This window comes from Microtus pennsylvanicus, chromosome 16, assembly GCF_037038515.1.
Source record: "Microtus pennsylvanicus isolate mMicPen1 chromosome 16, mMicPen1.hap1, whole genome shotgun sequence".
NCBI classification, from domain to species: Eukaryota; Metazoa; Chordata; class Mammalia; order Rodentia; family Cricetidae; genus Microtus; species Microtus pennsylvanicus.
Window position 1 is genome coordinate 37,713,991 of NC_134594.1, and position 19,136 is coordinate 37,733,126.

The following is a 19,136-nucleotide window of genomic DNA, read 5'->3' on the forward strand; positions in this document are numbered from 1 at the left end:
CAGCCCTCCTCACTGGAATTTTGTATTTTTTTCTTTTAACATTTATGGATTTGTTTTGTATGTATGTGCACTTTGTTGTCAGAGGACAACTTGGACTTGGTTCTCTTCTTCCACTGTGTGAACTCAGATTGTCAGGCCTGGCAGCACGCACTTTGATCTCTGAGGAGCTATCTTCAGTGCCTCCTAATTGCGATTTTACTAATTGAGGTGATAAAACAGATAGTAGATATCTCATATTGGCTTTCTCAGAATTTCAGTTTTGAGCTAAAGACAGTGGTCTCTCATGAGGCTTTTAATCTTTTGGATTAAGGTTTCAGAGTAGCTTTGAGTATTGGTTCTGGTTAATAATCAGTGTAAGTTATGCAGGGCCTAAAGAAATGAATGGCAGACTTAGTGTGTTATCTTCTTTCAGATACTTTCAGCCGCCAGCATCATGGATACAGTGTGCTTTAGAGTCCAGGGAGCTTCTTGCTTTGTGCTTGAAAAAAATTAAAGCACCTCTAAGTAAGGTAGGTGGGATGGTTAAAACATTTAATTTCAGAAAATCCTTCCGTGTGGAATTTGCTTTGTTTTGGTGACTGTTGTTTGTTTTGCTCCTATTTTTCTTTTCCTTTCATCTACTTTTTGGTGTTGGAGATTAAACCAAGGACTTTGCCCATATTTGCCAGGTACTCTACCACTGAGCCATTTTGCTAGTCCCATTACAAATGTTTTGACCACACACACTTAATTTTTATATTGCCCTTTATTCAGCAGTAGTATTTCTATTTATTAGAAAAATTTGGGGACTTGTTTGTTTTTATTTTGTGCGTATGGGTGTTTTGCCCGCATGTATGTCTGTGCATTATGTGTGTGCAGTGCTTTTGGAAGCCAGAAGATGTTGTTGGGATCCCCAGGAACTGGAGTTCCAGATGCATGGGAGCTGGGAATTGAACTCGGGTCCTCTGGAAGAATGCTAAGTGCTCTTAACCACTGAGCCATTGCTTCAGCTCTAGCAGTAATACTTTTAAGGTCTGGAATCTTTCAAGCTCTTGATTTATTTGTCTAGGGTTTTTTTTTAATTGTCTGGAGGGAAACAGTGTAGTTATGACAACTAGAAGGGAAAGGAAAGAGATGCTCCATTGAATAGAGAACATAGTAAAATGATTTTAGGGTTGTTAGATGGGGGCAGAAGAGACTGAAGAACCATATGGAAATTAATTGAAGGAAATGGAAAGGTGATGTGACAGTTAGGGTAAAGGACAAAGGACTCGATACCAGTGGCAATTGCCTGTCTAAGGAGAAGTGTGGTGAGCCTTCTGAATGCTGACGTGGATATCAGAGTCTCCCCATTCTGCAGATGGAGGTTAGAGCCTTTAGACGGAGCACAGACCTCTTTAGTGCTGTGTACATTTCCTCCTCTTAACTTCCACAGAGAGAAATGGGGGGGTGGCAGCGGTGGTGTGGAGGACTATAAGATTGCGGGGCGTTGGTTAGGAAGCTGCTCATTTTCTGTTTGACTTGGTTTCTTGACTACTGGGATTTGCTGTAGCCTCCTCAGTCATATTGGGTGGGTTTTCCGCTTTAGTACTGCATCTGCCGTGGCTAGTCTTTTCTCACCAGGCAATATTTGATACAATTTTAATCTGCTTGCTCACACTTTTTAGTCTGTTATTTAACAGATTTCTCCCTGCACCTCCAGACCAGTATCATACTGTGTGTGTCATAGATGCCATGAAGCGATCTTTCTCTATTAAACCTGTTGCTTATTTGTGTCAAAAAAAAAAATGGTATTATCTAGCTGCCTAAGCGGGATACTTGGACTCTGTGCTGGTGTATGTTCTCTTCTTTCTAATCTATAGATATTAAATCTATAGAATTATCTCCTAAGTAGCTGCTCTTGCTTCTCTTATTTCTGGTTCCTCTTAGTTCAGGTTTCTACTCAGATTATTACAAAGGCTCCATCTTGTTCTCTCAGTCTTTTTGTTCAAAGTTCTCATTCTAGCCTGTTTTATATTCAGTTCATCAAGATTAGCAAACTGTTTTTAGTTCCTTATCTGTCAGTGAGTGTTAGTTACAGTTATGTAGTCAGTACATGAATACTTCTCAAATGAATGTCCATTTTTTCTTAACTTATTTTATGTATCTTGGTGTTTTGCCTGCATGTATATTTGTGTGAGGGTGTCAGAAGCCCCAGAACTGGGGTTATAGACAAGTGTGAGCTGCCGTATGGGTGCTGGGAATTGAACCTGGGTCCTCTGGAAGAGCAGTGCTCTCAACCACTCTCCAGCAAAAGTCCATTCTTAAAAGGGGAGGAGGGAAATTTATAGTCCAACAAAGAAAGATACTAACTTGAATAGACGCTTTTATTTATGGAATAATTGTGTTTCTTTTGTATAATGAAGTCATCAGTTTGTTATTTAAAAAATTTTATATTTGTATATTTTAAGAGCAGTAGCTTTTTTTATATAGTTCTTTCTTGGCTCACTGTGCAGCCAATGGGTTGCCCTTTCACGTGCTGCTTTTGTTGCCATGGCTTTAGTGATAGACCTTTTATTTGTTTGTACTGAGTGTTGTAATGATGTTAACCCCATGTTCCTTCAAAGATCTGAGTTGTTTATGAATGAGGTATTCATTCATCTTTCCATCTCTCAGATGGGGACTTAAGTTTCCGTTCTTTTCTTCAATATTTTATAAAGGTTCGCCTTGTCGATGCATGCTTTGTTTGGACTGAGCCCCATTCCAAGAGACTTAAAGTTAAATTGACAATTCAGAAAGAGGTAAGCTATTTATTTTTCCTTTAATATGGTTAAAATAGAAGTCGTGAGAATGAGGGACTAATGTTAAATTATTTTATGGACTAAATGCTTTAAAAGGAAGAGTATAATTTAAATCTTAGTCTTTTGTTATCTTTTAATCATCTGACTTATAATTGGGTCAATTAGTGGATTCAATAGTCTCGTTAAAGGTTTTGTTTTTAAGATAGGCTCTCACTAGGTAGCCCTTGCTGGTCTAGCGCTTACTAAGTAGAAATCCTCCTGCCTTTGCCCCTGAGTGCTGGCATTAAAAGCAGTGTGCACCATCATGCCCAGCCCTCAGTTATTTTTAGCGGCTGTATGTTGTTGGTGCCTGTAATCCCAGGGTTGTGAGGACTAAAATTCAGTTCCTGGCACCAACATTGGGCACCTTTCAGCCACCTGTAATTCCAGTTCCAAGGGATCTAGCACTTATTTCTGGCCTCCATGGCTGCCTGCACTCATGTGCACATCTATACACAGTTAAAAGTTAAAACTTTTTAGAAAGCAAAAATAATTAATTTTAAAAAGATTGAAGTTAAAACATTAGGTAAGACTGATTCTCAAGTTTGACTTATTATATCACAGTAGCAGAATCAGAGTCTCTGGATTTGTTTGTTTATTATTATTTTCCTGAAGTGTGCCAGGTGAGCTCAGTGCCGTTGAGCTTTGTTTACTCCTAGACTGCATGTAGAAAGCTTCCCAGGCAACTTTCCATTGTTTGTGGAGAATTTCCTTCTTACTATTCTTCTAAAGTGAATTCTTTGTGCGTCACACGCATAGGCACACATGCATATATACACAGCATGTCCACATATATATAACTTTAAAAAAAATTTAGGTTGAGTTTGCAAACTCAGTATATAGCCACAAGTCCTGCTCTTCTTCCCAAATGCTGAAATTTTAGGTGTGTGCGAGCATGCCGGGTTTATACGGCAGTGGGATCAAGTGTGACAGACAAGCGCTCTCCCAGTCAAGCCACATCCCTACCCCCAAGTTTTTAAAAAAATATGTTCCCAACCACTTTTTCTAGAGGTAAACTTAAAATGGTAATCTAATACTTGGAATTCATGTGTACCTTTCTTAAAACAGTATAACTTACCACTGGGGTGAGTGTTGTAGGAAGGCTGTGTGTTTGTTCCTGGTTGCCCAGACCCGAAATAATCACACATTATATTTATTATTTATAAAATATTTATATTTTTAAAATTTCTATTTATAAAATATTATTTACAACACTGCTTGGCCTATTAGCTTATGCATATTTCTGGCTAACTCATATCTTAAATTAACCCATCTTCATTATTCTGTATCCCCACAAGACTGTGGCTTATCAGTTCTGACATCTGTCTCCAGTGGGGCTACACAGCTTTTCCCTGATTTCGTCTTCTTTCAGCATTCAGTTTAGTTTTCCCCACATAGCTCTACTCTTTTGCCCTATCACAAGCCAAGACAGTTTATTAACCAATGGCATTCCCAGCATATGGAGGGAAATCCCACATCAGGGAAGTAGCTCAGTGGTAGAGTGCTTGGCCAGCGTGCATCAGGCCCCATGTTCAATCCTTGTATGTTCCCTCTCTTTTCCCAAAATAGGTAGTATAGCTTAATTTTATAATTTTAACTTTAGCTTACTGGTGTCCTTAATGCATTCAGAGAAAAAAGTTTCAAATTACTTATTTTTCTTCTTTAATAAAGAAAGCGGTCCCTATTGGACAGAGCTGTAAGAGTAAAGGAGTGCAATTGCTTTCTTTTCCAGGTGATGAATGGTGCTATCCTTCAGCAAGTGTTTGTGGTGGACTATGTTGTTCAGTCCCAAATGTGTGGAGACTGCCATAGAGTGGAAGCTAAGGATTTCTGGAAGGCTGTGATTCAAGTCAGGCAGAAGGTACTGAAAACAGATAACGAGTGAATTCTGCAACATGAACTTAGCATTGCCCATTATAAATAGCTGATAAAGCCTTCTTTGTTCCCTTGATGTATGACCAGAATCTAGGTTTCTGGAACATTCAACTTTGGAAATACATCACTATTTTATGTTTTAGTTAATTTAAAAAAAAAAAAAAAAGATTTATTTATTTATTTATTTATTTATTATGTATACAGCATGTGTGCCTGCAGGCCAGAAGAGGGCACCAGATCTCTTTACAGATGGTTGTGAGCCACCATGTGGTTGCTGGGAATTGAACTCAGGACCTCTGGAAGAACAATCAGTGCTCTTAATCTCTGAGCCATCTCTCCAGTCCCGTTTTAGTTAATTTTTAGAAGATGTTTTTGTTTGAAAAATCAATGTGCTATATCTGCAGATGATATATGTGTACTATACTTATTAATGTTTTTTGGCATATAATGTACTGATTGTTAATGCATGGATGTTTAGACTCTTCACAAGAAAACGTTCTACTATCTGGAGCAGTTGATTCTGAAATATGGAATGCATCAGAATACACTGCGTATCAAAGAGATTCATGGTGAGTTCAAATTGAAAAGAATTGGAAACTATCTAAATTTTCTTTCAGTTATCCCAAATAACATTGTCTTTCTCAGCTTTTGAAGCAATTGCAAATTCTTTTAAAAAAATCATGTGCATATATGTACACGTGTAAAAAGAAATTCTTAATTTAATATCTACATTATGCATGTTGCTTAATTTAGGAATTGAGTTTTGAGTTTTCTTCTGTTAGCTGATACTAAACACACATGTTAGTGGCTATTGTGGATAACACGTATCTAGAACTGTTTTTTTTTCCTATGGTGATGTACCTCTGTCCCAGTTCATTTATTAAGCATTTAGTTTATGATAGATGCCATTCTTTGTCCTTGGAATATAATGCTGTATTAATATTAGTTCTTGCCCTCTATGTGTTGTTCGTCTTGAAGAATAAGCTAGTGACTCCATTAATGCAGTGTAAAGAAATAAGAAACTCATCAAGAACTTGTTTCATATGGGAAAGATTGCTCTGATTGGAAGATCTCTTAAGTTCTACTTTTTCTCTGTATTTTATGTGCTGAGAGGTAATGTGTGATAGATAGAATTCAGTATAAACTCAGTAAATAAAGAGGGATAAATACATAGTGAAATATCTGAATGGAGTTCTGAAACAAAAAATTTCATGGTAGTTTCTAAGTTCTGCCTCAGAATATGCTGGGTTTTGTTTGGCATGGTTTCTTTGATGGTGGCAGGAATTGCCATCTGGGTTTCATGTGACTGCCCCTGAATGACACTGTAGGCTGATAGCATTCACTGTAGATGCAGCACACTTTTATATATATATTTGATGGCAATGCCATAGTTCTGAAATTAATAATTTAAAATTTAAATATTTTGAAGCAAACGCAAGACTCCTGCTACTAATAGGTTTTGGTTGGTGTTATTGTTAGACAAGAGTTGTTTTTCTAAGTCACTTTTTAAAATACAGGATTTCTGATGGTGACTGTTCTTGAAGAAATGACCAAAGTCCTTAAAAGAGAAAGCAGTATCAGCTATGTGAAAACGTAATCAGTGCCTCTACATTGAGATTATTACTGGTAGGCATAGGGTTGTCTGCATCATGAAACAATTTAGTGATACCTTGTCTTAGTTAGGGGTTTCTGTTGCTACGAGGAGACTCTATGGCCACGGCAACTCTTATAAAGCCTTTAATTGGGGCTAGTTAATGGTTCAGAGGTTGTTAATGGTGGGAAACTGGCTTGCTGGCAGACATGGTACTGGAGGGGTACCTGGGATTTCTATATCTGGATTGGCAGGCAGCAGGAGGAAGAGACATTTGGCCTGGCTTGGGCATCTGAAATCTCAAAGACCTCCCCCAGTAACACACTTCTTCCATCAAGGGTATGCCTCCTAAAAGTGCCATTCCCTATGAGCTTGTGGGGGCCATTTCCATTCAAACCACCACACTTGTGTACACGATTCCTTTATTGATTGCCTAATCCCTTGGGAAAAGTGTGCTGAGTAATGCCTGATGAAGAAACTCAAAGCTGGGTGTGGTGTTGCATGTCTGTTGTCTTGGTACTTGGGAGTTGGAGGCAGGAGGAATGAGTGTTTGAAGGTTGTCTCCTGTATAAGCCTGCCTGGGCAACATGAGAGTCTGTTGGATTACTTGTTTGCCTTCAGTTCATTCATATTCTAGCAAAGGACCATAGTAGAAATTATTCTCACAGAATGTTTCGTTGGCAAAAGACTAAATTCATTTTTAAAATTACTGCCAAAGCCCCAGTGCTGCAGGTTTAACAACCCTTCTTCTAGGTAAAGTCTTTTTTCATTACTAATTTTTGACTTAAATGAGTGTTTTCCTTAACCTTGTGTATTAGTAACTTAAACAACATTGTAGTTGGAGTTGGAGAGATGACTCCTCCTCAAGGAAGAGTGCTAGTTGTTCTTTTAGAGGACTGGAGTCTGGTGCAAGCACCCATTTTCACTGGTTTAAAATCCACCTTCAGTTCTAACTCCAGGCAATCTAATTCCTTCTTCATTGTGTAGGCATCTTGCACACGTGTGTACACAAACATACACATTAATAGAAACAAAGTATGTATTTAAAAATAATTCTAAACATTCAAATTGTATAGAAATTACCTTTATTTGTCTCATCTCTAGAGATAATGTAGTTCCTTAAAACAGTGTACTCTGTAACTTGTCGGTAGTTGTTTTCATGAAGTGTTCTGTGACTCTGATGCTTTTAACTGTTTGGAAGACTTTCAGGAACACTGCATTTACTTCCATTTAATTATTTTTAATTGTTCTCTGATAGTCCTTAGTTAGTGGGTATATAAATTGATTTATTAGTAGACTTATATTTTACTTTTTGCTGCTGGAAATAGCACTGAATAACTATCCTTTTGTTCATTTTTGTGTATATGTGGTGGTTTTTCTTGGGAATTGATTTAAGAATTGGAATTGCTGGACAGGAGAATCCAAATATAAACTTTGATGTCCCATAACAGTGCTAGTATACTACTTTCCCAGCACCAGTGAGCTTTTCATTTTTCCTGACACTTGCTGGTAATAGTTAGAACTGGGTTGGCCTTTCTAAATTTTACACACGTGATGGCATATTGTTTTAATCTGTACTTCTTGATTAGTAATAAGGGATAAAAGTTTTCTTATGCATTTAATCATTTTGTTTCTAGTGTGAGTCATCTGTTGTTAGTTACCTTCACTCATGTATCTAATTTGTCTCGTTTTGTATGTGTTTTTAGGGTGTTGGTTACCTTCCGGCACTAAGAATAATACTTGTTGAAGTCAATTTTCTTTTTTTTCCTTTTCTTGTATTTTTAAAAATTTTAAAACATTTTCATACATTACATTTTATTTTTATTCTTCCCTCCCAACTCCTTTCAGATGCTGCCTTCCAACTTCATGTTCTTTCTCTCTCAGTTGGTCTGATCTCAGAGTCTTATTTGTAGCTTAGCTCTGCTTACTGTGGCATACAGGGTGCTAGTGAACGTGGCTAGTTTTAGGGGTGAAGCTATTTTGAGTTGTTTACCTTCCTGTTTACTATGCATCCCTGCAGGATGGAATGTTTTAATCTTGGGAAACTGTATGCAACACCATCTAATCAAATTCTTTCAATTTTTAGTCATGCTTTTTTTATACTTGAGGACGGTAAGTCAGTTTAATTAAGGTAACAGAAATATCCCATTTTTTATATGCTTTACTTTTGCGGGGAGGAGGGTTTTCGAGACAGGGCTTCTCTGTGTAACAGCTCTGGCTGTTCTGGAACTCGTTTCATAGACCAGGCTGATCTTGAACTCACAGATATCTGCCTGCCTCTGCTTCTCTAATGTTGGGATTAAAGATGTGCACCCCCCCCCAGTTTATGCTTTATAATTTTAATTCGTAGTTGGGTCCTAACTCTTTAATTGATGCAAAGTATCTAAATTCGTCATTTATCAGTTAAATGCCGTTGATCCTCTTTTAAGGTCTTTTGATTAAATAAGGTCTTTTTCTGCAATCTCAAGTTTGCATGAACTTTTATAATAGCCTCATGCTGTCTTAATTTCATATAAGTCCTGTGAATTTGCTCTTTTCCCTCAATATTGTCGTGGCTATTGTGAGTAAATTTAATTCTTATTTCAGTATCTCATAAATATTCCTTAGCAGTAGACTTCCTTTTGGCTGTCCCTTTGTTGGTAGTGTAAAATGACACTTCACTGGCGTAGATAATGCCACCTGGGGCCTACTTTGTTCACGTTCCTTGTGGGTTAGCTAGGACGCTTGTCATCATATTGGTAGACTGTTCCAATTATTACGTAAAATATTCTTTTCCTTTTGTCTCATGGCCTTGAATTTTGTTCTTGTGACTTAATGTGAATCTTTTCATTTTTTAGCTTCTTATCTGATTTTTTGTCTGCCTTTTTGACAAACAGTTCTTAATATTCCCAACATGTTTTGGCTATACAATTTTCTAATAATATATTTTACTTATGGGTTTAATTTGTGATGTGGCCATGTTAGAGGAAGACCTTATTTTATAGAACCATTTTTATTATATTTTTAGATGGTTTGGATTTCTACTATTCTTCAAAACAACATGCTCAGAAGATGGTGGAGTTTCTTCAGGGTGCAGTTCCCTGCAGGTACGTTGTGAACCTAAATGTCTAAATAAGTCCCTGGATCAGGGAATAGGACATATATAGGTCACATCTTTTCCTCAGGCTTAGATAATTTACTTTGTTAAAATTAAAATTTTGCACGACTATTTAAACAGTCATGAAACATTGAGTTATCCATTTTATATTAGCTAAATAGTGCTGAAGAATCTTTTGGTAGCTAAACCTAACTTCATAATAATGAGCACTGTAAGGCTGGGCTATAGAAGACCGAGAGAAGAGCTAGGACTTCAAGATGAGGGAAATTTTCACAAGCTGAGTTTATATTGAAAAATGAGATTAGGAGGAACATTAGTGTAGATTAGAGTGTAGTCATTCTGATGGAAGTTTGAGATGTTGTGGATAAAATTAGGCTTTGCCCTGTGTTCTAGTTTCATGTCTGTTGCTGTGATAAATCCTCCTGACAGAAAGCAGCTTAGAAGAAAGGGTTTATTAAGCTTCCAGTTGTTACAGTTCATATCATGGATAAATCAAATCAGTGAGTCATATCTTATCCAAGAGCAGAGAAATAGATATGGACATGCTTGCCCACTTGCTTGATTATTTCTTCTCAGCTCGATTTCTCTGTGCTCAAACAGTTCAGGGCCCTCTGCCTTGGACAGTGGTTCTCAATATTCCCAGTGCTGTGACTCTTTAATATAGTCCCTCATGCTGTGGTGACCCCAACCGTAAAGTTACTTCACTGTTACTTCTTAACTGTAATTTTGCTATTGTTATGAATTATAATGTAAATATCTGATATGCGGGACCCACAGACTGAGACCTGCTGACCTAGGGTATGTGCTACTGTGGGGCCGGGTCTTCCCATATCAATTTACTCAATAAAGACAGCTCCCCACAGGCAAATTCACATGTTCATAGACCAGCCCAGTTCTTCTCTGTACTTGATTCTAGGTTATGTCAGGTTGACAGTTAAAGCCAACCACAGCATTAGAAAGCCGTGTGAAGACATTGGACTTTGATTTGATGAAAATTGATGTCCCTTACTTTATACAAGGAAGGATCTGTCCCTTTCTATTAATACTATTTTTTTTCTTAATAGATACAAAGCATCACAAAGATTGATCTCCCAAGATATCCATAGTAACACATACAATTACAAGAGCACTTTTTCTGTTGAAATTGTTCCAATATGCAAGGTACCTCTTTTTATGTAATTAATTCATGTCTGTAAGAGAATAGTAATTAATTGGTTATATATAATTTATTGCCCCTGGTTTCCTACTGGCTAAAAATTAAGAATAGCTTCCTTCAGTTATTTTTGACACGCTCAGCTTTGTTTAAAAAAAAAATCCAAAATCTGTGTTTATAACTATGGGTTGGAATGCTCTTCATTTTGGTGTATTATGATGAAAAGATTGGACTGGGGAGATGGTTCATCCTTTTTAAAGTGCTTGCCGTGCAAACTTGATGACTTGAGTTGGATCCCTGGAGCCCAGATAAAGAGAACCAGTTCCACATAGTTGTCCTCTGATGTCAGCATGTATATTGAATATGTGTGCATGTGTGCACACACAAATTGATTGTAAAATTTTATAATCCAGTTTTATTAAAAGTTGGAATCTTGGGCTGGGCGGTGGTGGCGCACTCCTTTAATCCCAGCACTTGGGAGGCAGAGGCAGGCGGATCTCTGTGAGTTCGAGGCCAGCCTGGTCTACAAGAGCTAGTTCCAGGACAGGCTCCAAAGCTACATAGAGGAATACTGTTTCAAAAAAATAAAAAGGGAATCTCAGTGGACATACAATAATTTCATGAAACTTTCATCTGTAAGAAATGGTAGTTAAAAAGATCAGTGAGCCACTTTGGATTATGTGTGGGTAAGATTTTTGTATATACACATTAGTGTTTGTGTACATAGATGTGTACATGTGGAGACCAGAAGTCAGTTTTAGGTGTCTCCTTAAATTGCTGTCCATTTTATTTCTTGAGATAGTTTCTCAGTGTACCTGGAGCCAACTAATTAGTCTGGATTAGCTGGCTGATGAGCCGCTGCAATCTGCGTGTCTCTACTTCGCCACTTCCAGGCTTACAACTTTTTTTTTTCAACTGAGTGCTGAGAATCTGTATTTGGCTTCTGCTGTCTTTCTAGCCTGGCCAACAGGATTTTGACTACAGTATTAATGGAAATGAGATCATAGAATCGTCTTTACTTGTAAACATTTCAGTAAAACATTTAAAACATACATTATCGTTTCATTTAAATGTACTAAGATAAAGCACTTTTAAAAAATAAATGAGTAAAATCCAACAAATAACTTGGTCTGCTGGCGCTTGCCTTTAATCTCTGTATTTGGGAGGCAAAGGCAAGCAGATCTCTATGAGTTTAAGGTGGCTAGTCTACATAGTGACAAATGGGCTCAACTTAAGAATGTACAGAGTGTTTCCATTTCTCTAAGGTGTAACTTTTATCTGCAGGTCCTTTATTGGCCCAAGATGAAAAATAATGTTGTGGAGCCAGGCATGGTAGTGTCCTCTAGGCAGAATCAGACTTGATAATTCTTGTCTGGCCCATCCACAAATTCAGGTTTACTAATGAGTGTTTCTTAAAGGCAGCTAACTGAGAATTGCCTTGTTTTAGATGTTACTTCTTTTTGTCTAGGATAATGTTGTCTGCCTATCACCAAAACTGGCACAGAGTCTTGGAAATATGAGCCAGATATGTATTTGTATTCGAGTAACTAGTGCCATCCATCTCATAGACCCGAACACCCTACAAGGTAAGCATTGTCCTCTGTGGTAACAGCAATCACTCACGGCCTTTATATTGATTATCCCCCATACTCATTTTTTTTCTTTTCTTCTTTTTTTGTGAGACAATGTCTCATGTAGCCTAGACTAGCCTTAAACTCTACATGTATTCAAAGATGATCTTCAGTGCCTGAGCCTCTTCCCTCCACCTCCCCAGCGCTAGGATCACAGAGGTGTGCCCTGAAACCAGGTTACATGCTGTTGGAGATTGAGCCCGAGGCCTGGTGGATGCCAGCCAAGCATCTGCTAAGTGAGCTGCATCCCCAGTCCCAAAGGTTACTCTTGATAATATTATTTTGGAAGACTAATAGTTGAGTTTAGTACTTTTAAATACTGCAATTAGCTGGGGTGGTGATGGTGGTGTACGCCTTTAATCCCAGCACTTGGGAGGCAGAGGCAAGTTGATCTCTGTGAGTTTGAGTCTAGCCTGGTCTACAGAGTGAGTGCCAGGACAGGCTCCAAAGCTACAGAGAAACCCTGTCTCACAAAAACAAAACAATACAGGAATTATAGAGCTTTTTGTTATTCTCTTTCTGTTTTAAAGAAACTTTACTGTGAATTTGTAGATAGTTCAGTTTTATTCATTTTCTGATAATTTTCTGACTCATATAATTTTGATGACTAAGTCTTTTTGCCACATGTGTGTATGCTCACATATTTGTGCCTGTTAGGCAGAGATTCTGCTGCTAAACTATATTTCTAGCCTGCAAGTTTTACTTTTTGAACAAGTATTTTAAAATTTTGGGATATTTGAGCTGTGATCCAGTGAGGTACCTAGTTTAAATAGGAATTTTAACTTTTCACCATTATTATGGGTCATTTTTAGTATATCTTTATAGAAATCTTTTTTTAAAAAAAGGAAGACTGCATAGTGATAGTCTTGATATTTGTCTCCTCAATCTTTTTCTTAAGTTTCTTATGAGCTTTTTGTATTTTGATACTTTTCAGAAACTCATTGATTGATTATATTATCAGCTAAGGTCTGTTTGCAATAATAGGGTAGGTGGGCATTCTTCCCTGTCACATAAAAGTAGGCTTTATGGCTTTTAACTTGAGCAGCTATGATGACCAGTAGGTTTCTATAATGAAACGTCAGCACATGAAATCACCATAAAACTGATTGAATTTATTGTGTGGCATTCTGCTTACGTAACCAAGATGTAAATATCTTTTTTTTTTTGAAAATTTTTTTCTATTCAAAAATTTACACTTCCTTCCCTCCTCCCATTCCCCTCCTGCTCCCCCACTCACCTCCCTCCCTCCCCCTCCCTGCTTAAAAGAGGACAGGGAACCCTGCCCTGTGGCAAGTCCAAGGCCCTCCCCCTTACATCCAGGCCTAGGAAGCTGTGCATCCAAATAGATTAGGGTCCCAAAAAGCCAGTACATGTAGTGGAAACAAGTCCCAGTGCCTTTATCAATGGCTTCTCAGTCAGCCCCCATTGTCAGCCACATTCAGAGAGTCCAGTTTATCACATGCTCGTTCAGTCCTGGTCCAGCTGGCTTTGGTGAGCTCCCCTTAGAACAGGCACACGATATAAATAACTTTTGACATCCGATATTTGGCTTGTGCCGTGGGAGGTTTGGAGCTCATATATGGAAATGAGCGATGACTTAGAGCGGTGTGACTTCTGTTCCTGTTGGCCTGATTCTTCCTGTTGTTATAAACATCCTTCTGGTTAACACGTTTGATGACTTAGACATTTGTCAGTAATCTTGTTTTTATGCTTGTTCTTAGTTGCCGATATTGATGGAAACACGTTCTGGAGCCACCCTTTCAATAGTTTATGCCACCCTAAACAGCTCGAAGAGTTTATTGTGATGGAATGCAGCATAGTCCGAGATCTGAAACGAAGTGCTGGGGCTGGAGTCCTATCAAAAAAAGTAAGCAGCATCTGCCCATTCTTACTCTTAGAAGTTTTTGGTTTTCGATTGTTAGTGATTATAAAATGTGGAGTCCAGATAAAGAAATACACCGTGAGGTTAGCTGTGAGGGCCAGAGGCTTCACTCAGCAGGTAAAAGTGAAGTCTCATGACCTGAGTCGGCTCCCTGGAATCCACTCTACAAAGTTTTCCTCTGGTCTCCAGGTGCTGTGGCATATGCCAGCACCCTGTCTTATACACACAGACACACAAATAAGAAATACAATTCCTTTAAAACGGAGTTGTCATCACTGAATCTGGTAGAGCATCCCTTTAATCCCAGCACTCAGAAGGCGGAAGAATTCGGATCTCTGAGTTTGAGCCAGCCTGGTTTGTATGTCAGTTCCAGGGCTACATACTGAGACACATGCTATCATACTGTCTCACAAAAAATGAAAATGAATGGATCATTGTGGTGAAGGTTGCTGAACTATAGTCTAAGTCAATTTTCTTCTTTTTGTATTGGGAAAAAGGCTTTTTTTCTGTTTTTATTTTATTTTTGGTTGTGAGCCTAGCCTTTAACGGCTGAGCCATCCCTCCAGGCCTCCGTTTTTATTTAAAAAAATTCATTGTTCACATTTATTTTGGTGAGAGAGGACCAAGTGGACAATTAAATTTCTGAGTCGTTACTGAATATGAAATCTTTTTTATACAACATAGAACGCCTTTGAGGCAATCAGTTTATCACTATGAGAACATTTGGTCCACATTCAGATTCCTTCCTTTGTCTCAGAAGTTTGCTCAAACTAGCATCTAGGTGGGGAGCACACATTAAACTGTGTGAATATTGTAATTCTTAAATCTTTTCTTCAGTGATAATACTTTCCTGTCTTGTTATGATACCAACTTCTTAAACAGAAAGAGCACATACCTTGTAGAATATACTACCTTCTGGGTCTCTATTCCTGTTTGATTATAGTGCCAATATAACTTGATTTTATTGTCTTTCTCTAAATTAGAAGAGCACCTGCGTTTTGACAAACATGTTTTTATGGGACTATTTCAGAGATGCGTGTACTTTTAGATTGTATTTGGGGAGGAGAGAGGCTGTTCATGTGCACATGTGTACCTGTAGAAGTCAGGACAACTTGAAGGAGCTGCATCTGAGCATCAGACTCATATCATTAGACTTGGTGGCGATCCTTATTGTCCACTGAGCTCTCTCCAGCCCAGTGTGTGTGTTGGGGGGGGGGGGCGCGGGACTCACTGTTAGTGTGCCGGTGCCGTTTGTAGGTTTTCTGAACTCTTGGTTAATTTGTTTGTTTTTTAGTCTTGGGTCTCACAGGCATTTTCTTGAACTGTTTTGTAGTGGGGAGCTGTGGGCCTGCTTTTCGTCCCGCCCGGCTCCCGCACAGCTAGCTTTACACCAGAAATAACAACACACAAATTGTATTCTTTAAAACACTGCTTGGCCCATTAGCTCTAGCCCTTACCGGCTAATTCTCATATCCTGATAAACCCATCTCTAATAGTCTGTGTAGCATCAGTCTTACCGGGAAAGATTCAGCATGTCTGACCTGGCGGCTTGCTTCATTGCATCTGCCCGGGAAAGGGGAGCATGGCCTCTGAGCTCACTTCCTCTTCCAGCATTATGTTCTGCCTACTCCACCCACCTAAGGGATGGCCTATCAAAATGGGCCAAGGCAGTTTGTTTATTACCAATGACCTTCCTCCATCACTGTTTTCTGGCTCCATGATCCTTTTACCCTTCCAGTTACTTTTGTGCTCACTCTGAGTTAACCAGTCTCTGTCTGAAGCCATTTCCTTTGAAAGTGCTGTATATGTATGTTGCATGTTTGTTTTTTCAGGGGGTAATGTTAATGTTGTATACAAGTTCTGCATTGTTTATATGGTTTCGTTTGAAGACATTTTATATACAGGATTTTAGAATTCTGGAAAGTAGAAGGCAGTTCTAAGTGCATATTGAATAAGAAAAAAGTCAATTTTATATTTAATTTTTTCATGAAATGAGTCTTGAATTGTTCTGTTACTGACTCTTTTTTCTTTTCTGCTAAGCACACCCTTGGGGAGGTCTGGATCCAGAAGACATCTGAAATGGACACAGATAAGCAGTATTTTTGTCGGACTCACTTGGGACATCTTTTAAATCCTGGAGACCTGGTGCTGGGGTTTGTTTTATTTTGTTGTGTTTTAACTTGCCAGGTAGCATTGCAAGTTTTCTTCATAAGTCAATAAGATACTAAACTTGTTAATTTCAAAAAAAATATTTAAGAGGTCCTAAGAGCCTTCTAGCTTATTTTATTATTGATAATTATAAAACCATGTATTGGACAAAAGCCAATAGTAGTTTCATTTGGGCCACCTTAGTCAGTTATTCAAAGATTTTGGTAATTAAATACTGAATTTATATAGTTTGAATATTTATAGCTTTTTAATGGTAGTGGGTTGTTTAGGTGACTGTGAGAATGCTTCACTTTTTGGAAATAACCAGGGCTGAAGAGATGGCCCAGAGGTTGTGTGTACTGCTCTTACAGAGGACCCAGGTTCAATTCCCAGTCCTCCTATCAGGTAGGTCACAACTATTAGTAGCTCCAATTTTAAGGGAGCTGATGCTTCTGACTTCTAGGCACTTGTATGTATATAGTGTACATAAATGCATGCAGGCACATACACATAATAAATAAATTAATAAAACAACAGCCCTTTATATCAGACAGCACCCATAAAAGTAAATAATTGTCTGCATCTGAGCTCGTTAGTGTCCTCTAGACATGGGCTTTGTTCTAGCAGTTTGAGCTCTGTTTACAAGAAAATGAGAGGTTGTTGCTTGTTTTATAAACTTGCAGACTCAGTTGCATTAAGGCTGAAATTAGGGCTGCTGTGTCACTCCATCTTGTCCTTAACAAGTATATGGAAAGAGGGCACAAGGGACAGTGACAGACTTAGTGTGCAGTGTGTACCTGTCTGCAGAGAAGCATGTTCACCACATAGCATATTTCAGAACTGTTATTTACTATTTAAAAATTTTAAATTTTATGTGTATCTTTTTCTTGTATGAGTGTATGTGCCTGGTGCCTACAGGCTGGGAGAGGATGTTGGATCCCCTGGAACTGGAGTTAAAATGGTTGTAAGCTGCCATGTGGCGCTGAGAATTGAACCTAAGTCTTCTGAAAGAGCAGCCAGTGCTCTTAACCACTGAGCCATCACTCCAGCCCAAAATTTCAAAACTTAAAATGAGGAGCATTCAAAAATTTTCTACTTAGAAAGATAGGTGTGTGTGTGTGTCCATATATAGAGATGATATATATAAAACAGAATTGTACACAAGGATACTTATTAAACTCTTCACTGTTTACATTTCAGATTTGATTTGGCCAACTGTAACTTAAACGATGAGCATGTCAACAAAATGAAGTCAGATAGAGTTCCAGATGTGGTAAGGCTTTAGGGTTTTGTGGGTGGTTTTTTTTGTTTTGTTTTGTTCTTTTTCCTTTCCTTTTTTTTCCCCCTGTGTTAAAGAGGATTGATAAGATTCTGAGGATTTATTTAGGGTACCCCTACCTCCAATAATCAGATTTTCATTTTCTTAGCAAAACACTTGATCCTGCCTGACCTGGTGGCACAGGCTTACAATCTCAGGTGTGCAGGAGGCTGATCTGAGAGGATCACAAGTTCAAGACCTATCTGGGCTAGAGAGTGAATTTAAGACTGGATTGGGAAACTTAATGAGACCCTGTCTCAATAGAACAGAAATGAACCAGAGGACTGGGGACATTACTCAGTGACAAAGGGCTTGCCTGTCATGCAGAATGCCCTAGCTTCAGTCTGCCAGTCCTGCTGATAGAGGGAAAGTGAGTTTGCACCTGGAAATGGAGACCTCTAAATTTTATACAAGCTCACTCTTATGTTAGCCTCAGCTTATTTTGTGTATTTTCTCAGCTTCATAGAACATTTAGAATTAAGTCCATTATTAACTATTAAATACAAATTAAAATTGAAAATAATCTTCATAGTGTCAACTCTTGGAGACAGACTTTTACTTTGGAAAAGTCTGTAGAGTTGTGTTGTGGTGAGTTTAAAGTTCATAAACAGCAGTAGATGAAGGATAGGACCCTGCTCCACTTGGTTAGTCTTTTCAGAATAAACATGAATTTCTTTAACTTTGAGCAAAAATGGAGTCCTGGTGATAGGAGGTCCCTATCTCATCTGGCTGTTCTTCAATTGGTGACAGAAAAGAATTGGGTATGGGTCAGAGTGGGTATTTATTGTTTAGATTTATTGTTTGATCTGACATGTGTGAGTGTCATGTTGGCATGTGTCAGTATCCACCATGTGTGAACAGTGCTGGTGGATGTCAGAGGGGGTATCAGATCCCCTGGAACTGGAGTTACACATGGTTGTGAGCTACCATGTGGGTGCTGGGAACTGAATCCAGGTCTTCCTCAAGAGCAGCAAGTGCTCTTAACTACTCAGCCATCTCTCCAGCTGCAGGATGGGCTCACGAGATCACTTGTCATCTCAAAATTTTTCTGTTTTCTAAAATTTTCACTATATAATTATTAAATGTTATAAAATTCATGTAAATTTTGTAAGTGCTTATTACTGTGAAAAAATGGAGTATCTGTCTGTAATGTTTTAAAATGTGCCATATGAATGGTGACTGAAAAAATATAATAAAAACAATGCAAGTTTTTGGCATTAAAAATTTAGCATTTAGTCATTTGAAATTTTCACAGTTAGATAAATAATACTCAAATGCATACTCATGAATACATAGTGAGAGTTTTAGACATCCTCTTGACACCTTTCTCCTGAAGTGTAACAGTGGCCAACAGTTGGACTCCTGGCGTCCCGAAGTGTTCAATGTTTCCCCTACTGTGTGTCTCTTTGCTGTAACTGCAGATATTTCTGTTACAGGTGTTAATTAAGAAGAGCTATGACCGTACCAAACGCCAGCGCCGTAGAAACTGGAAGCTGAAAGAGCTTGCGAGGGACAGAGAAGACATGGACACAGATGATGAGAGGTACTGCTTTCCTTAAGCTTGGGACTGTTCCAAGGGAGACCCTTGGAAGGTAGGCTTAATTGTAAAGAAGTTGCTGTTACCTAATTGAGTTTTCTTTTTT

General features: G+C 38.4%; 1 protein-coding gene across 8 annotated transcripts in view; it reads left to right on the forward strand.

The window, feature by feature from the left end:
- The window catches only part of Nmd3 (NMD3 ribosome export adaptor), a 79,450-nt gene that overhangs the window by 4,247 nt on the left and 56,067 nt on the right, over positions 1–19,136 (forward strand). For 7 of the 8 annotated variants that reach the window (XM_075951021.1, XM_075951027.1, XM_075951026.1 and 4 more), the window contains exons 4-14: positions 413–509; positions 2,679–2,759; positions 4,531–4,659; positions 5,152–5,242; positions 9,272–9,350; positions 10,426–10,522; positions 11,983–12,100; positions 13,867–14,012; positions 16,068–16,180; positions 17,376–17,448; positions 18,930–19,036. In XM_075951021.1, the coding sequence (XP_075807136.1) occupies positions 413–509; positions 2,679–2,759; positions 4,531–4,659; positions 5,152–5,242; positions 9,272–9,350; positions 10,426–10,522; positions 11,983–12,100; positions 13,867–14,012; positions 16,068–16,180; positions 17,376–17,448; positions 18,930–19,036 (1,131 nt within the window). The remainder of the gene's footprint in view (positions 1–412; positions 510–2,678; positions 2,760–4,530; positions 4,660–5,151; positions 5,243–9,271; positions 9,351–10,425; positions 10,523–11,982; positions 12,101–13,866; positions 14,013–16,067; positions 16,181–17,375; positions 17,449–18,929; positions 19,037–19,136) is intronic. The other variant, XM_075951028.1, reaches the window with a different exon arrangement.